Below are 15,826 nucleotides of genomic sequence, written 5' to 3'. Positions count from 1 at the left end.
GCAAAGGTCACCTTTGCAAGAGCATAGTCAGTAGTCAATGCGGTTAGTATGCCACAGTGTCCCCACAGAGACATCCCCTCCTGGTAGTGTGGAGTACTGAGGGGAGGTGACCACCAATGATGCTGAAACAGTATGACATGTACTGCAGGAGAGGTACGGTGAGGTCCGAATCTTTGCAGATGTCTGTCAAAGCAATGCTCATGCTGGCTGGAATATCCATACATGGGAGCAGTTCCCATGTTGTTGCATAGAGGTGATAGTCCTGAAGATGCAGTAGTTGGTATCGCCAAGTCCATTGATAGAACGACTCTTCATAGGCATTGGTTATTATAGTGGAGCCCACAGGAACCGTTGGAGTCCTTGGAAGAGGTGTTGATTGGATGATATGTTCTGGGAGCAGTAATAGTAAGTTAGCTGTCTGGCAATAGCCATGGCATAATAGCAGCTCAGTTCACATCATTTGGCATGTTTATACATACATGGGCAGTGAAGCCATTGTCAGAAAATTGTCAACTAATTAGACACTCAGGTCTTGAATAGGACGTTTTGGACCTCAAAACAGAACTTGAAATCACTGGGAGCATCGATATGTGCTGTTGGGCCACCCAGCTGAGTGCCAAGATGGTTGGGTGGCATGAAGAAAGCAGTGTGTTTTTGGTGGACAAGTCATTGTGTAGGGTCCACATGGGCTTGAGACAGTTTATTGTTACTGCCATAGGCTTGCCATTCAGGAATACCTTGAAAGTGTGTATCGCTGTTTAATCACATTGAGTGGGCCTGTGCACAGCAGCTTCAAAGCTGAAAATATCCTGTCATTGTGGGGTATAACAAAATCAGATGGCCAGTGCCTTGTTACGAAGATTTTTGGCTCACTGTGTGGTCGTGGGGGAGAGGTGTAGAGGCATGCTGCATGGTGTTTGATACATGCTATCAGGGTGCAAGTCCACGGCTGTGAGAAGTGCTTGCTGAAAGACTAATACAGCTTGGGGGGGGGGGGGGGGGAGTGTTTCACCACGCACGACCTCTGCCAGAGAAGACCCTAAGTGATGTCTGTGTGCCAAGTGCACACCTAACAGCACCCAAGGCAGAACTTTGGTCCGTTGGCCTCCGTGGCACATGAGTGCCACTTTCAAAATATGGTGCCACTGTTAGAGGTTGTTGCTCTGTGGATGGTAGGCAGATGTCAAATATCAGTGGGTGCTACAAAGATTGTATAGTTCACTGAACAGGACTGATTCAAATTGTGGACATTGATCTGTTGTGATACACTGAGCATCTAAGCCAAGAAATTCACCTATCATCAAAAGTCCTGGCTGTTGAAGCTGCTGTGATTTCTCTGAGAATGGCCTCTAACCACCATGTTACACAGTCGATCATAGAAAGAATATATCAACCAACATCGATCAGACTCAGGAAGAAATCCTACCAGATCAAGATGCACAGGTCATAAATGTCCAGTGCCAATTTTGAACCAGCCAATAGGTGGTTGTGCATGTGGCCCACTTTACTCTGTTGACATGACATGCATGTATGTCCACTTTTCACGCCCTTTCTTAATGTTGAGGCGTGCAAAGCAGTCTGTGATGAGGTGTGTCATTGGGTGGACACTGTGCTGCAACAAGTTGTGAAAATGGAGGAAGATGATCTTCCGAAGTGGCTGTGGGACCAACAGGGTGAGTTTGGTTTTGTGACACATAACACAAGATCTGTCTATTCATTCCCAATATTTGGTGATGTTCAAGTTTGTGAGTAGTCACGGGATCACGTAGAAGGTCTTGTAGTTGTTGGTCCTGCAGCTTGGCCTCTGCAAACTTATCATAGTTGACTTGTGTGGGGGATGGCAACAATCCGTAAGATGTAGACTGCAATATAGCCCAAGTGGTGAATGGCCTTCAGAGCATTTATTTTGATGGATTTCTGATTGAGTCCACTAGCAGTTGGTGGTCAGTGTAAATGACTAGTGGTCAGCCTTCCACATCATATTTGATCTGGCAAACTGCTTCACAAACTTATAAAGGTTCATGGACATAGGCAGACCACTTATGATGTGAAGATGTCAGTTTATATGAAGTCGAATTGGTTGCTGTACACCTGTTACTTGTTGCTGGAGAATACCCCAATATCGAAATAACTCATGTCAGACATAATAGTGTGTCAAGTAGGAGAAAGTTGGTGTGCCAAAGTAATGGCATGTGCAAAGCAGTCTTTAAGCTTGTCAAAGGTGTGGGGGGTGCATGCCAACTTACATTTACTGGTGGTATTCTCGCCTGTGAGAACTGCCATGAGTGGGTTCTGCAGAAGCTGATGGCAATAGACGTTAATCATCCCTAGGAATTGACATAACTCATGTAAGTCCTGTAGTGGGGTCAGCTGATGGGCGAATTCAATGTGCTGTAGTGTAGAGCATATGCTGGCACAATTGACAATTGTCTGAGAAAGATGACCTCATTTTTCTTCATTAGTTACAACACCACTATCAGCAAGCATGTTCAAAACTGTTTTAAAATGCATATCCTTGTGTCTATGAACAAAATACCATTAATAAACTGCTTCCACATTTGAGCTGCATTCTTGAGGCCGTATGGCATAAACAGGAACTTGAATAAGCCTAAAGGCATGATAATCACTGTGATGTGAACATCTTCCAGACTCATTGGTATCTGCAGGTATACTTGGTTCCAGTCAAGGACACTGAAAACGAAAGCACCCGTGAAGTGCTATCCTGAATGATCGGTTTTGGGTGACTGACAATTAAAATACAAGAATTAAGGGCCCTGTAATCTCCACATAAATGTACAGGCCTATATTTCTTGGACACTAACAAATAACGGGTGAACTGACAAATTGTCACAAGGTCTCACAACTCCAGCTTTTAGGAGTTCATTGACCATTGCTGTATTGGCTCAGAGTTTGTCTGGTTGTAACCTGCATGGTCTGTGGCAGACTGCAGCATCTTGCATGGTGGTAACCTTATGTACACTTTAATTTGTGATAGCACAGTACATAAACAACACTCGTAGAGAGACTGGGAGTGCAGGAACACACAGGGTTTCAGTGGGAAACACATTTGCATGAGGCATATTACTGACCTTGGTGATGAGTGAAGGTTGTGTTGTCAGAGGCACTTCCTTCGGACTGTAATTGCTGTGTTGAGACCAGGTTGCAATGATATGACAAAGTGATCATGGTGAGTGGAGATGACTGTTGTGTCTGATAAATTTGTAGATACCACTGTGCAGAAGTTTGTTCCTCCAGTGTCTTGTGGATTGCTCTTTGTATGGCATCATATTTCTGCTGTATGTGTAGAGAGTGCAGTTGTGTCTTGGAGTGGAATAGTTGGACTCGATGGATTTTGATGTGATGTGATGCAGTTTTGTAGTAACGATGATGATCATCTGTCGAAGTGTGGTATAGTGTGTCATCCGAAGGAGATGCAGTGATGGAGTGCTGTGTTGCTGGAAGGGCATAACCAATGACATTGCCAGTGGAGTAGCTACTGTCTCCGTGAATCAGTGTACCACTAGCCAAATCTGGTAGTAATAAAAAATGATGAATGAAATCAGTGCTGAGTACAGGTTCACTAACGTCCGCCATGAGGAAATTTCATGTGACCACATCTTTGAGACCCAGATCCAGTGTGAGAGATTTGGCACCATAGACAGTGGTCACAGAGTTGTTGCCCACACAGAGCAGTATAGCGGAACTCACACTGGAGCATGACTCAGTGAGATAACGTTGTTAGTGTGAGTGGTCGAGGATGTAAAGTTCACTGTCATTCTGTGATGGTGGCATGAGAGATGATTCATTGCCATGGTGTGAGATGAGATGACTTGAATAGCCTCCATAGTCTGGTGCACCTATCGCAGACCACTCGACTCTTTTAGGTAGTTGCAAGGCAGGTCACAGTTATGTGCATTGTCACCAAACTGCATGTGAAACTAGGAAAGTCTCTCCCAAGCAGGTGTGGCAGCATGAGGGTCATGGTTGCCACTTGCTGGGAGATTGTTGTGTTTGTGTGAATATCACTGTCCTGGGTAGGAGACATGATGTCTCAGTCAGCAGAGATCAATTGTGGTCACCCAGGCTCATCTGCAGCAAGGTGGTGGGCATACTGAGGTTGGTGTTACAATCCATGTGTGCCGGTAGTATTGTTGATGGTGTTGATCCATTGTCAGTGTTGGTGTATGGCAAAGATTCTGTGAGGTAATTTCAGCCTGTTATGCAATGATTCGTGTTCATGGGCTATCATGGTGAGTTGCACTAGTGATGGAAGTTTGACTACCCATAAGGTCCAAAGTGTGTGCTATGACACCAGTTGATAATCAGTTGGCATGTGTAACCTATGCCAGAGCTATGATAGTCCTGTTCCTCAGCAGTTCATTATAAATAACTTGCTGTAGCTGTTCTTCTGGTGTCCATAAGAGGCACTAAAGAACAGCTAGTTTTGGTGCAATGTACTTGTTGTCTTTGGTGCAAGGATTATTTCACTTACCAGGTAAGTAGCTTAACAAACTGTCGCTAGTGATATCATTTGTGGTGAGGATGCTTTTGACTATTGCAAACCATATGTGGGTTGGTCTGGGCGAAATTGAGACTCTTCAGTATGCACACTAAAGTGGGTGGAGGGGATGCTGGTGGGTAGGCATGCTATATTCCAGGGCAGCATCTGTAGGGGTATGACAGACATATGTTCCATACCTGTTCAAAGCATGGTGGGGAGACTGATATGAATGTCTGAAGTTTGTGCAGCAAGCTGCACCAGTGCCAGGTTGAAAGACCAGCACCAGGTTGGAAGATTTTGCTTGCAATGTGTAAGACATGGCCAGAGTGAACAATTGTGAATCTACCTGGCTTAGTATGTGTCAGATTTTCATGTGAAGCAGAAGATCCAATGAAGGCTAACTCTAAATCATTTGTAGTATGCCAGTTTTCAATATTACTGTCTACTGTTGGAGCACTGCACTGAAGAGTATCACTTTCACATTTGATGAATGTGGGTTGCTGAAGAGATGATTATAAGTCTGTACATTCTGACACTGAAATTGTTGTCTTGTTTTTGGAACTGTCATGCATAATGGTTGCACAGTGGCAGCATTGTCGATGGGTGGTACACTAATTAGCATGGAAACAAATTAGTACACTGTTGTTGTGTTGTTGTTTGCATATATTGTCACACACCACTTCTTTGTTCTGGTGTGCTGATGTCAGTTATGTGTAATCCTCAAATTTGTAAGAACTTACTACATTTTCTTTTACCCCTTGTTCTATCATTACAAAAATATGAATTTCACTAGCCAATAATATTTCTGATACATGTAAATTATTTAAAGTAGACTGAATATTTTGACTTGATCTGCTCCTATAGGTTAATCTTAAGTGAAATAACTCGTAAGACAGGTAAGTGAGCCATACCTGTACGTGGGCAGATTGATCCCTTTCTGGTACACCAGAGCTTGAGTGTGGTTTTTATGTGGTTTTCCATGTGTGGTTAGACAAATATTTGCTACATGGGCATCTGCAGAAATTTTTCCAGTAGGGGGCATGATTCAAAGCTTGCCAGTTTTGATGTAACTAATTAGATTAGTTTGAAAAGTGTAGTAGCATGCAGAACTAAATTTCACAATAATCATGTCTCAAAAGATTGATAGTTGTCTACCTTTGGTAAGCATATTTCAGTAGCAGATGCAAAGTACAACTTTTATGGTATTAATACAAATATCGATGCCACATGTTTGGTTCAGCGATCTGAAATTACATCATCATATGACTAAATCTAGGGTATCCAACAAATCCATACATGTGATTTGAAGCTTTCTTGGTGTATATGCTGTTTGAAGGGTACTTAGGTTCCCAGCTAGATATGATTGTTGAATGTCCATGATATTTTGTTGGTTAATTGCTCTGCCATCATTACCCTCGCAGGTTCAGGTGCAATTCCGTTTGCCAATGATGTGCGGCATCTGGTGTTGGGGGGGAGTGGAGGCTGTGGTAGGTGGGGGGGGGTATCTCTTTGGTGGCTGTGGCAGAATGATCTCATGTCCACTTTCACCATTGCTCTTTGATAGAGCTTAGTATTAGTTTCCAGGCCTTACTGAGCTAGTAACCGGTGTCCCTGTTGACAAGGTTGTCAGTTTCTGTGGCCTCTTTGAAGATGCAGTCCTAGTAGTTATTTGAGAAGGCCAGTACTTTTGTCTCATCATAATTTGCTGTGTGTCCAGTGTTTATGCAATGTTCTGCTAGGGCAGATTGGCTTGGTTTGCCTAGGTGAGTGTAGCATTGTTGTTTGTGGCACCAATTGGCTGGACACCTGAGAACCCTTCAAATGGTGCCTTCTTGCTAAGGTGCAGGGAAAAACACACCATACCTACTTCCACTAAAGTTGTGCATCACATACTCACACTTGTAGCATATTGTATCAAATGAAGAGCCAGCGTGGCCCTGGTCAGGGAAAGGATTTGCTACACCTGACAGAAAATCGACAAGAACGCCAAGCAGCTGCTGCTCTTAGAATTGCAGCATCTGCTTGTTCTCTGCCACCAGAAAACAAAATTGTGTCCTCATGATGGCTTTGTTCTCTCACATTTCTTTGTGATTCATTTTGACCTTCCCCCCATGATGGTTTTCCATCTCATGGGGGATTCATGCTGCTTATACGGGATGACATTCATAGTCAACTCATTTCCATGACTACCCAGCTTCAGGCTGTTGCAGTTCGCCTTTTCCTTCCTCGCTTGGACTTTTTCCTTTGCACTATTTACATTCCTCTGTCACTTGATGTCACCAGGGCAGACTTCTTCCAGGTTATTGGGTAGCTATGTCACTCCTTTCTGCTGCTTGGTGACTTTATGCACACCATCCCCTTTGGATTTCTCCCAGAACCTGCCCGAGAGGTGCCCTCTTGGACTACCTCCCCAGTCAACTTAACCTCTTCTGCCTTAAGACAGGAGCACCCACATTTCTTTCAGACTCCTTGCACACCTATTCCCATTTAGACCTATCCTTCTCCATTGCCCAGCTTGCCCATCGCCTCAAGTGGTCCGTTCTCTCTGACACATACTCGAGTGACCATTTTCTGTGTGCTATCCACTGCTGAAACCTACCCCACCTACATACACACCCAAATAGCAGTTTACTAAGGCAGACCGGAGGCTTTACACCTTCCTGGCAACTGTTGATGAGCAACATTTCCCCAGTTATGATGATCATGTGGAATATCTTACAGACATTATCCTTACTGCCGCAGAACATTACATTCCTCGCACTTCCTCCTTAACACGCCATGTCGCAGTCCCCAGGTGGGACTGAGGCAATTCGCACATGGAGCCGTGCTCTCCGTATTTTATACCATCATCCCATGATGGCAAACTGCATTCATTATAAACAGTTGTGTGCACAGTGTCATTGCATTTTGCAGGATAGCAAGAAAGCAAAATGAATTTTATTCACTAGTACTTTTAACAGCTTCACTCCCTCTCCCATCATGTGAGCCAATCTGCAGTTATTCTCTGGGATCCAAGATCCATTTCTGGCCTGACAGTAGCAGACAATGTCACGGTGGACCCTATTGCTATTTCCAACACCCTGCACTGCAATTTTGCAGAGATTTTGAGCTCCTCCCATTATCACCCTGCCTTCCTCCATTGGAAACAAGTGGACGAGGCTCAGGTGATACCCCCCTCTCTTCTCATAATCATGAATACAACACTGCCGCCTTTACTATGAGGGAGCTCAATCATGCTCTCAGTTCATCCCAATCCTCTGTCTCAGGGCCAGACAATGTTCACATTCAGATGTTGCAGCATCTTTCTCTCGCGGGCAAGCACTTTCTGCTTCTTTTGTACAACTGCATTTGGGCAGAGGGCACGTTTCCCAGATTCTGGTGTGAAGCCGCTGTCATGCCCATACCTAAGGCCATTAAGGACGAACACCGTCCTTCTAGCTACCACCCCATTTCTTTCACCAACCATGTTGGCAAGGTGATGGAATGTATGATTCATGCCTGGCTGGTATCAAGGCTCCAGTTCACAATTTACTAACCACAGCACAGTGCGGATTTCGAGTGCGCCATTCTACAGTTGACCATCTCGTCACTTTATTCACCCATGTCATGAATGGTTTTCTGCAGAAATCCCAGACTGTGGCTTTTTCTTTTCTTTTCTTTTTTTATTTTTTTTATTTTTTTTTTTTTTAATTTATGGAGAAAGCTACAACACCTGCTGGAGGACTGGTATCCTCTATACTCTTTACATGTGGGGCTTTCCTGGCTGCCTGCTCCCGTTTCCTTCAGGAATTTTTAAAAGACTGAGTTTTCAAGGTATGTGTGGGTTCTGCCTTGTCAGACACCTTTTTCAAGGAAATGGTGCCTCAGGGTTCCATCCTGAGTGTTGTCCTGTTTGCAATTGCTATTAACCCTATAATGGCCTCCCTCCCAGTGGGCATCTCTGGCTCCCTTTTTGTTGACAATTTTGCCATCTGTTGCAGTTCTCCACAGACCTGTCTTATTGAATGGTGTCTTCAGTGGTGTCTCAAATGTCTTTACTCATGGAGCATTGACAATATCTTTTGTTTTTCCACTGACAAAACCATTCGTATGAATTTCTGGCAGTGTAATTGGTTTCTTTCACTGTCTTCACATCTTGGGCCTGTTGCTCTTCCATTCATTGAAACTATGAAATTCCTGGACCTCATGCTCAATTGGAAACTTGCTTGGTCCTCCCACATGTCTTACCTGGCAGTCCGCTGAATGTAGCCTCAGTGGTACTTCCTGGAGAGCAGATCAAACGACCCTCCTACATTTGCACTGGCCCCTTGTCTGTTCATAACTAGACTATGGGTGTTTTGTTTATGCATCTGCACGTCTGTCCCTCTTATGCCATCTCAGTACTGTCCACCATCGTGGCATCCATTTGCCCACTGTTGCCTTTTACACTAGCCCAGTTAATTTTCTGTATGCAGAAGCTGCTGAACTACCACTGTTCTGCCACTGTGCCTTTCTCCTCAGCAGATTTGCATGCCATTTGTCTGCCACGTGTGGCCACCCATCCTATGCCTCCTTCTTCATTGACTCCTTTGATCACCAGTATGGGGTGCATCCCTCTTCTCTGTTACCTCCTGGTTTGTTCTTGCTCTGGCATCTTAACTTCACACTACTTGCAACTTTCCCAGTGGGTGTAAATCCTTCACCACCTTGGCTTCATGCAGCAACCTGTGTTCACCTTGGCCTTCATTTGCTTCCTAAGAACACTACTCCAGCCTCAGTTTACTGCCTTCAGTTTCACGACCTTTGCATGGAACTTCATGATAGTAACTTTGTGTACATTGGTGGCTCTCGGGCTGACTGTGGTGTCGGGCGTGCTTTCATCATTGGTTTGGCGTTTTTTGGTATCAGCTTCCAGAACACTGCTCAATATTTACAGCAGAGCTCTTTGCCCTGTATCAGGCCATGTAGTACATCCAGCAACACAGGCTTTTCAGTTATCCAGCGACACTGGCTTTTCAATTGCACCATCTGCTCAGACTCTGTCAGTGCCCTTCAAAACCTCTGTGTGCTGTACATTGTCCATCTCCTAGTGCAGCAAGTCCAGGAAAGCTGTCACTTGCTCACTCTTGATGGAGCCACTGCGATGTTTATTTGGGTTCCTTGTCACGTCAGTCTGACAGGAAATGAAGCCGCTGACACTGCTGCCAAGGCTGCAGTCCTCGTACCTCAGCTCGCTAGTTCTTACATTCCCTCTGATGATCTCTGTGTTGCTGTCTGCCAGCAGGTGGTGTCACTTTGGCATCACCACTGGCCCTCCCTTCATGGGAACAAGCTGTAGGTTATTAAGCCTCTCCCAGCAGCTTTGGACGACCTTCTCTCGGCCCTCTCGGCACAAGGAGATCATTTTAACTAGGTTGTGTATTGAGCACTGTTGTTTTAGCAATTGCCATTTAAATGGTGCTCCCCCCTCAACTTCTGACAGTCCACCATTTCCTGATGGAATGCCCATTTTTTAATCACTTACATTCTCTTTTGTGTTTGCTGTCTGAGTTATCGGCCATCTTAGTGAATGATGTGCGGGCTGTTGACTGTGTTTTACTTTTTATGCATTGTAGCAATATGGCGAAGGCAGTTTTATTTTTGGTTCAGGACCTCTGTTTCTCTATGGTGTAATCTATAGACCTTTCTCCATGTCCCTGGTTTTAGCTGTCTTCTGTTCTGTTGATTGGGATTGACGTGTTGTCATTTTTAACTCATCTCTTTGTGTTCATATTCTACAGTTTTGACATGGGCATGTATGACCCTAGTTGCTTTTGCCTCCTAAAACAAACCAAAACAAATTATCACAGGCTGTGGTTTATTATTTATTTTCAATAAATCTCCTTTGAAGTTAATTAGTGATTTATATTTGTGTGTAATGAAATAGTAAAATTATGATTCTGGCTTTGCTGAGCAGCAGTTACATTGAAACTTCCTGTCAGATTAAAATTATGTGGCAGGCCGGGACTCAAACCCAAAGCATTGCCTTTCATGGAAAAGTACTCTACCAACTGAACTACCTGAGCATGACTCACATCCCATCCTCGCACCTTTACTTTTGGTGGGACTAGCACTCCTGGAAGAAAGGAATAGCAGATAAATGGCTTAGCCACAGCCTGGAGGATGTTACCAGAATGATTGTTCACTCTGCAGGAGTGTTTGCTGATATGACATGCTTGTCTCACAAATTTTGCAGGAGAACTTCTGAGATTTTTGGAAGGTAGAAGGTGAGGTACTGGTAGAAGTAAAATTGTAAGGACGGGTTGTGAGTCATGCATTGGTTACTCAGTTGGTGGAGCATTTGCTGTCAAAAGGCCAAGGTCCCAGGTTAGAGTCCTGGTCTGGCACACAGTTTTAATTTTCCAGAAAGTTTCATATCACTGTACACTCTGCTGCAGAGTGAAAATTCATTCTTGAAGCAAGTATGTTATTTCAATTCTACTGGGAACTGGATTTTCTTTACTGGTGAAATCTAATTGTTTCCTTTGTAAAACCACAACTGGTGCTTTTGTATTTAATTGTATCAAGTATTTCCACCTTGTTATTTTCTGTGGTGGAAAAAAATTCTGTAATGACACAAGCACAGTAATGAACATTATTATCTTTTCTTTACAGAAATCTAATTGAATTTAGTTCAGAGCCAAGCTGAAGGAATGTGTTGGAGGCCTTTTCTGATTTTGCTGTTAATCACAGTAGATGTTAAATCTGAGGAAAAAAGTACAGAAGAAAATGAAACAGGAGGGGAGTTTTTAAGGAATATGATACAACAAATAAGAAATGAGCAAGGCAATCTCAATTCTCAAAACAGTTACCCAATAAGTCGCATTGAAGAAGATACAAAAGAGCTGCAGTATTCTAAACCTAAACTCAAAGAGACTGGGCTGAAAATAATGGGACCAACTCCTCTACCAGATACGGATAACACAGTGAGTACAATTAAATACTTTCAGAATAGTTTAGCAATGTATGCTAGAGTTCCAAAAGGTCACCTCAGCAGTTTATGATTTTCTTTATGATGATTATGAATGTTGCTGTTGATTTTATAACAGGTATAAACACCTTTTCATTTCATTTAGATTTATTCTTCCATTGTCCAGTCATCTATTTGAACATATACACCAGCTGATCTTTCCTCCCTTTTTCTCCCTCCTCTCTATCTTATTCCAGTTAATTTTCTTATTTATTTGACTAGAGCATTTAATGTGTATGAGATGTATCAGAATTTCATTCTAAAACTTATGCTAGTGTTCATATTATTCAATCTACAGTTTTGTCATATTTACCTGGAATACTATGTGAGAGGTGTTTGCATCAACTGTGGACAATGTTATTATCAGCCAGAACTGTTTTGTGTATCTTAATTTACAATGATGAACAAGAATTGTGCAAAAAAACTACCATAAAATGTATAATGGCAGGACACCAAATACAACCAAACCATGAAATTAGTGCAGCTTCAGAACCAAAATTGCAACCCACAGGAGAAGACAAACAGATGTTAAAACATCTATGACTGAATAGTAAGAAAAAAGAAAATATTTTTTATTTTACAGGAGACAAGGCTTTTTTTAAAAAAAAAAGTATCTGGCACATATGAGAAATGACAACAGGAGCTTACAACCTCAGGAAAGTTAATTTTGTTGTCAATAGTAGAACTAAGTGATTCTTTATTGCAGAAATACCTTTAATAGAAAAAGGTGCCACATGTTTCAAATATAGTCACTCATGGTTAAGTGAGTACTTTCAATTGTAAGACACATTGACAAAGAAACAGTATATGATATATTTTTAGAAAATTGTTTTGTACATTGGTATCCCTATATACAAACTGAATGGAAATTGTAATTATCCGTGGACAGAAAATATATTTAACAATTGAAATATTGCATTTGACTCACATCACATCAGTATGCAGGATAAAACAAGTAACAAGAATGTCCTGCTTGAGATGAAGTGTCTTCTAAGCACATTTGTCACAAGAAAGTTCCTTATCTTGTCTCTCCTATCCGGACACAGTACTTACGGGATCATGTACTACATTTATCTTGCTGGATACAGTCATAAAATTTACTGCTTAATTGTTAAACAAGGGCCTGTCACAATATTGTCACACATTTGGATTCACGTTTTTTCATTCAAGGTTCTCTTCCTGTTCAGAAGACTTAGGAGAAACAGTGTGCCCTTCCTGACCTTAATATTTTATATTCTTTAAAAAGTTGTAAACATTTCTGCCCTCTGTATCTTAATTCCATATCAGTGATTAGTCCCTTAATCAGGTTTCTTGGAACATGACAATACCCTCCTTGCTGCGTCTGACTCCTCTCTATTTTCACCATGCATAGCAGTCTGCTGAAGGTGGCCATTGACTGTTCCCTGTGCTGTTACAGAAATAAACTTTTCTTTTGGAATTGCCAGCTGATTAACGGGGGAAATTCTCATCCCTCTGAAAACTTCTACAGCATTTGATATTGTAGTTGCTTTTCCCTAGGCCTCTTTCAAGAGAGAACCAAAACTGAATTTTTGTTGACATATTTTGTGGATGGTTGAACACCCAGTAATGGCAGTCTTGCAGATATAAAACTGCAGAAGAGTGCAGTGCATGTGTTTTAGCACTGGAGAGGCGTAAAACCACAATGTCATCCCCATACAACATTCAGAAACATTGACCCATTTTGTATAGGTTGTGTGACCATCCAAATGCACAGAATGCTTCTTCATTAACATATCCTGATTTTGTAATATGGGTAGTGGATCCTAACAGCAATTCATTATAGGAGTTATTTTTTTAGCCTGATTGTTTTGGATATAATGAATAAAGGAAAGGACATTACTTTAGTATCACAGGAGACCAGTGCAAACACATTGCCTCCCCTTAACTACATGTCACTCTAACAACATTCCTTTCCATTTTAGATGCAATGACTCAAGCTGGATGGCAGTTACTGTGAGCAATACCAATCTCATCAAGGTTTAATATTCTCTCCCCTTCATCTACAAGATCAGATCTAGCAATACTGGTTCTAGCAGGTTGTGCAATTCAGTGATCTTTTTCCTTGTCAACCCATATTCTATGGACTGTGAAATTTCAAGTTTTCTTAGGGACAAGGCCCATAAATTTCTGGAACCAGTTGTACCTCTATCTCTTTCTCTTTTTTGTCAAGACAATGAGCAATTTTCAGACCTTTTGTGTAATTAAGGCTGTGTTGAAAATATTGAGAGAGACGGGAGGAAAACTCCTTTTGACCATATATTGAAACTTCTTTTTTAGAGTAGTTATCTGCTTGTTTGTAAAAATGGGTTGTTTTGCTATATTTGTGTTGTTCTGTTTTCTCTAGCTCAAAGCATGTGGTCCCATAGTGTATGGAAAACTTATAGCACACACAATGGCCCAATTTCTTACATTTATTTGTATATAACATGTATGTATCATCTACAAAAAAATAGTTTGAATGTAGCCAGATGTTATTAAGTATCCTTACAGTTTGAATTCTAGTGTTTGTTACATTACCCCATGCTGTATCCTTTGACTACACTCACCGTATTCATAATTATAAAATGTGAACAATGCAGATATTACAAAGTATATCATACACTGAAGTGCCAACACATTATAACCACATGCTTAATAGCTTGATGATCCACCTTTGGAATGCAACAAAGCAGCAGTTCTGCGTAACATGATTTGACAAGTCCTTGGTAGGTTTCTGGAGGCATATGGCACCTGATGTCTACACACATCTGAAGCAGTTCCAATAAATTATAGGCCAGTGGTTTGTGAGTGTAGGGATGGAGCCCAATAGCATCCCTAGTATGTTCTATTAGGTTCAGATCAGGTGAAATTGGTGGCCAAGACATCAACAAGAACTCACCATCCTGCTCCTCAAACCACTGCAGCACAATTCTGGCCTTGTGACATGGACAATTATCCTCTTGGAAGATGCCATTGCTGTTGATTATGATATCAAGCCACAAGGAATTCAGTTGGTCTGCTACAATGTTCACATAGTCGGCCTCTGTCATTATGCCTTCAGTTACTACTACAGGTTCCATGGATGCCCAGGTGAGTATACCCCATTGCATAATACTGCCCCCCTGGCCTATGCCCATGGTGCAGTGTGTGCTTCAATCAATTGTTCACCTAGTTGACAGAATATCTGGACAAGAACATAACCTGACAACATGGTTCCATTAATTCATTTCAATCTCAATGACCATATGGCCATTGCACTCATAATCAATTATGTTGTTGGATCAACATGAAAGCACATAAGTCATCTGCTCAGAGCTCCTTGTCCAACAATATGTACTATCTACCTAGGTAGCTGAGCTCACTGGCACATGTGTGTGGGGCAGTGTCCAACTCAGAAGTGAGCCAGTCTGAATCCTGGTGGCAGATGAAACTTTCACCAGCAAGGTGAGGAGAGATGAAGGTGCAAAGTTCCTGACCATCATATTTTGTGCCATTGTCCTGGGTTAAATTCCAGACCTCTCCATAGTGTCTCAAGAAGTGAGGGCATGTGATGTTGTTGTTGATGATCCTTTTGTCAGATGGGTACATATTTGTTAAATTCAGCAAGACCTTGTTGCCTACTCATGGCTACACTTTCTTCAACCATTTTCCATAGATGTTCAAGACAGTAGCACATGAGCTGTCACGAAGCTTCACTGTTCCTCAGATGCTCTTTCCTACATATCCAGCCATAACAATCTGTCCTTTGTCAAAGTTGCTTATGTCAGCAGATTCCAGTTTTCCAGCCTGGGTCATTGCAAGAATGATTGCCCATTACTCTCTGCTCCACTTCTATAGTACTCATACCTTGTCACATAACTGTAGGGCCACCAGGCAGCATTCAGTCTTGTGGTAAGCTGTGGTCATAATGTTTTAACTCATCTGTGTCTTTACACTGCCTGGCATAATAAGTGACACATCTAGATGGAAAGGAGAAAACTGAGTGAAAATTTGGGGTTGATAGGGCATGTGATGTTACTTTGGTGATTGCAAAATTTAGTTGAATTTACAAAGAACTTGGTAGTTACAGCCCACTTATTACTATGGTGTTTGACCACCTTTGGCCTTGATGCATGCACTGATTGGCTTGGGAAGAGTGACATTAAGTAAATGCATTGCCTTCTGAGACAAGCTGGTGCACAACTGTTGTTGTGGTCCTTGGTATTCTGAATACTGGCACTGGGACAGAGTTGATGTCTGAACTCACCTCACACATATTCTGTCAGGGACAGATTTGAGGATCTTGCAGGCCACAGGAGCACTTCATCACCACATAAACAGTTTGTAGAGACACTTTC

General features: G+C 42.2%; 1 protein-coding gene across 1 annotated transcript in view; it reads left to right on the top strand.

The window, feature by feature from the left end:
* The window catches only part of LOC126248332 (uncharacterized), a 245,567-nt gene that overhangs the window by 145,331 nt on the left and 84,410 nt on the right, over positions 1–15,826 (top strand). The window contains exon 3 of the mRNA XM_049949226.1: positions 11,135–11,445. Coding sequence (XP_049805183.1) covers positions 11,173–11,445 — 273 coding nt within the window. The 5' untranslated portion in view covers positions 11,135–11,172. The remainder of the gene's footprint in view (positions 1–11,134; positions 11,446–15,826) is intronic.

The sequence above is a fragment of the Schistocerca nitens genome, chromosome 3 (genome assembly GCF_023898315.1).
Source record: "Schistocerca nitens isolate TAMUIC-IGC-003100 chromosome 3, iqSchNite1.1, whole genome shotgun sequence".
Taxonomy (NCBI): domain Eukaryota; kingdom Metazoa; phylum Arthropoda; class Insecta; order Orthoptera; family Acrididae; genus Schistocerca; species Schistocerca nitens.
This window is presented reverse-complemented; position numbering and strand designations above follow the sequence as displayed.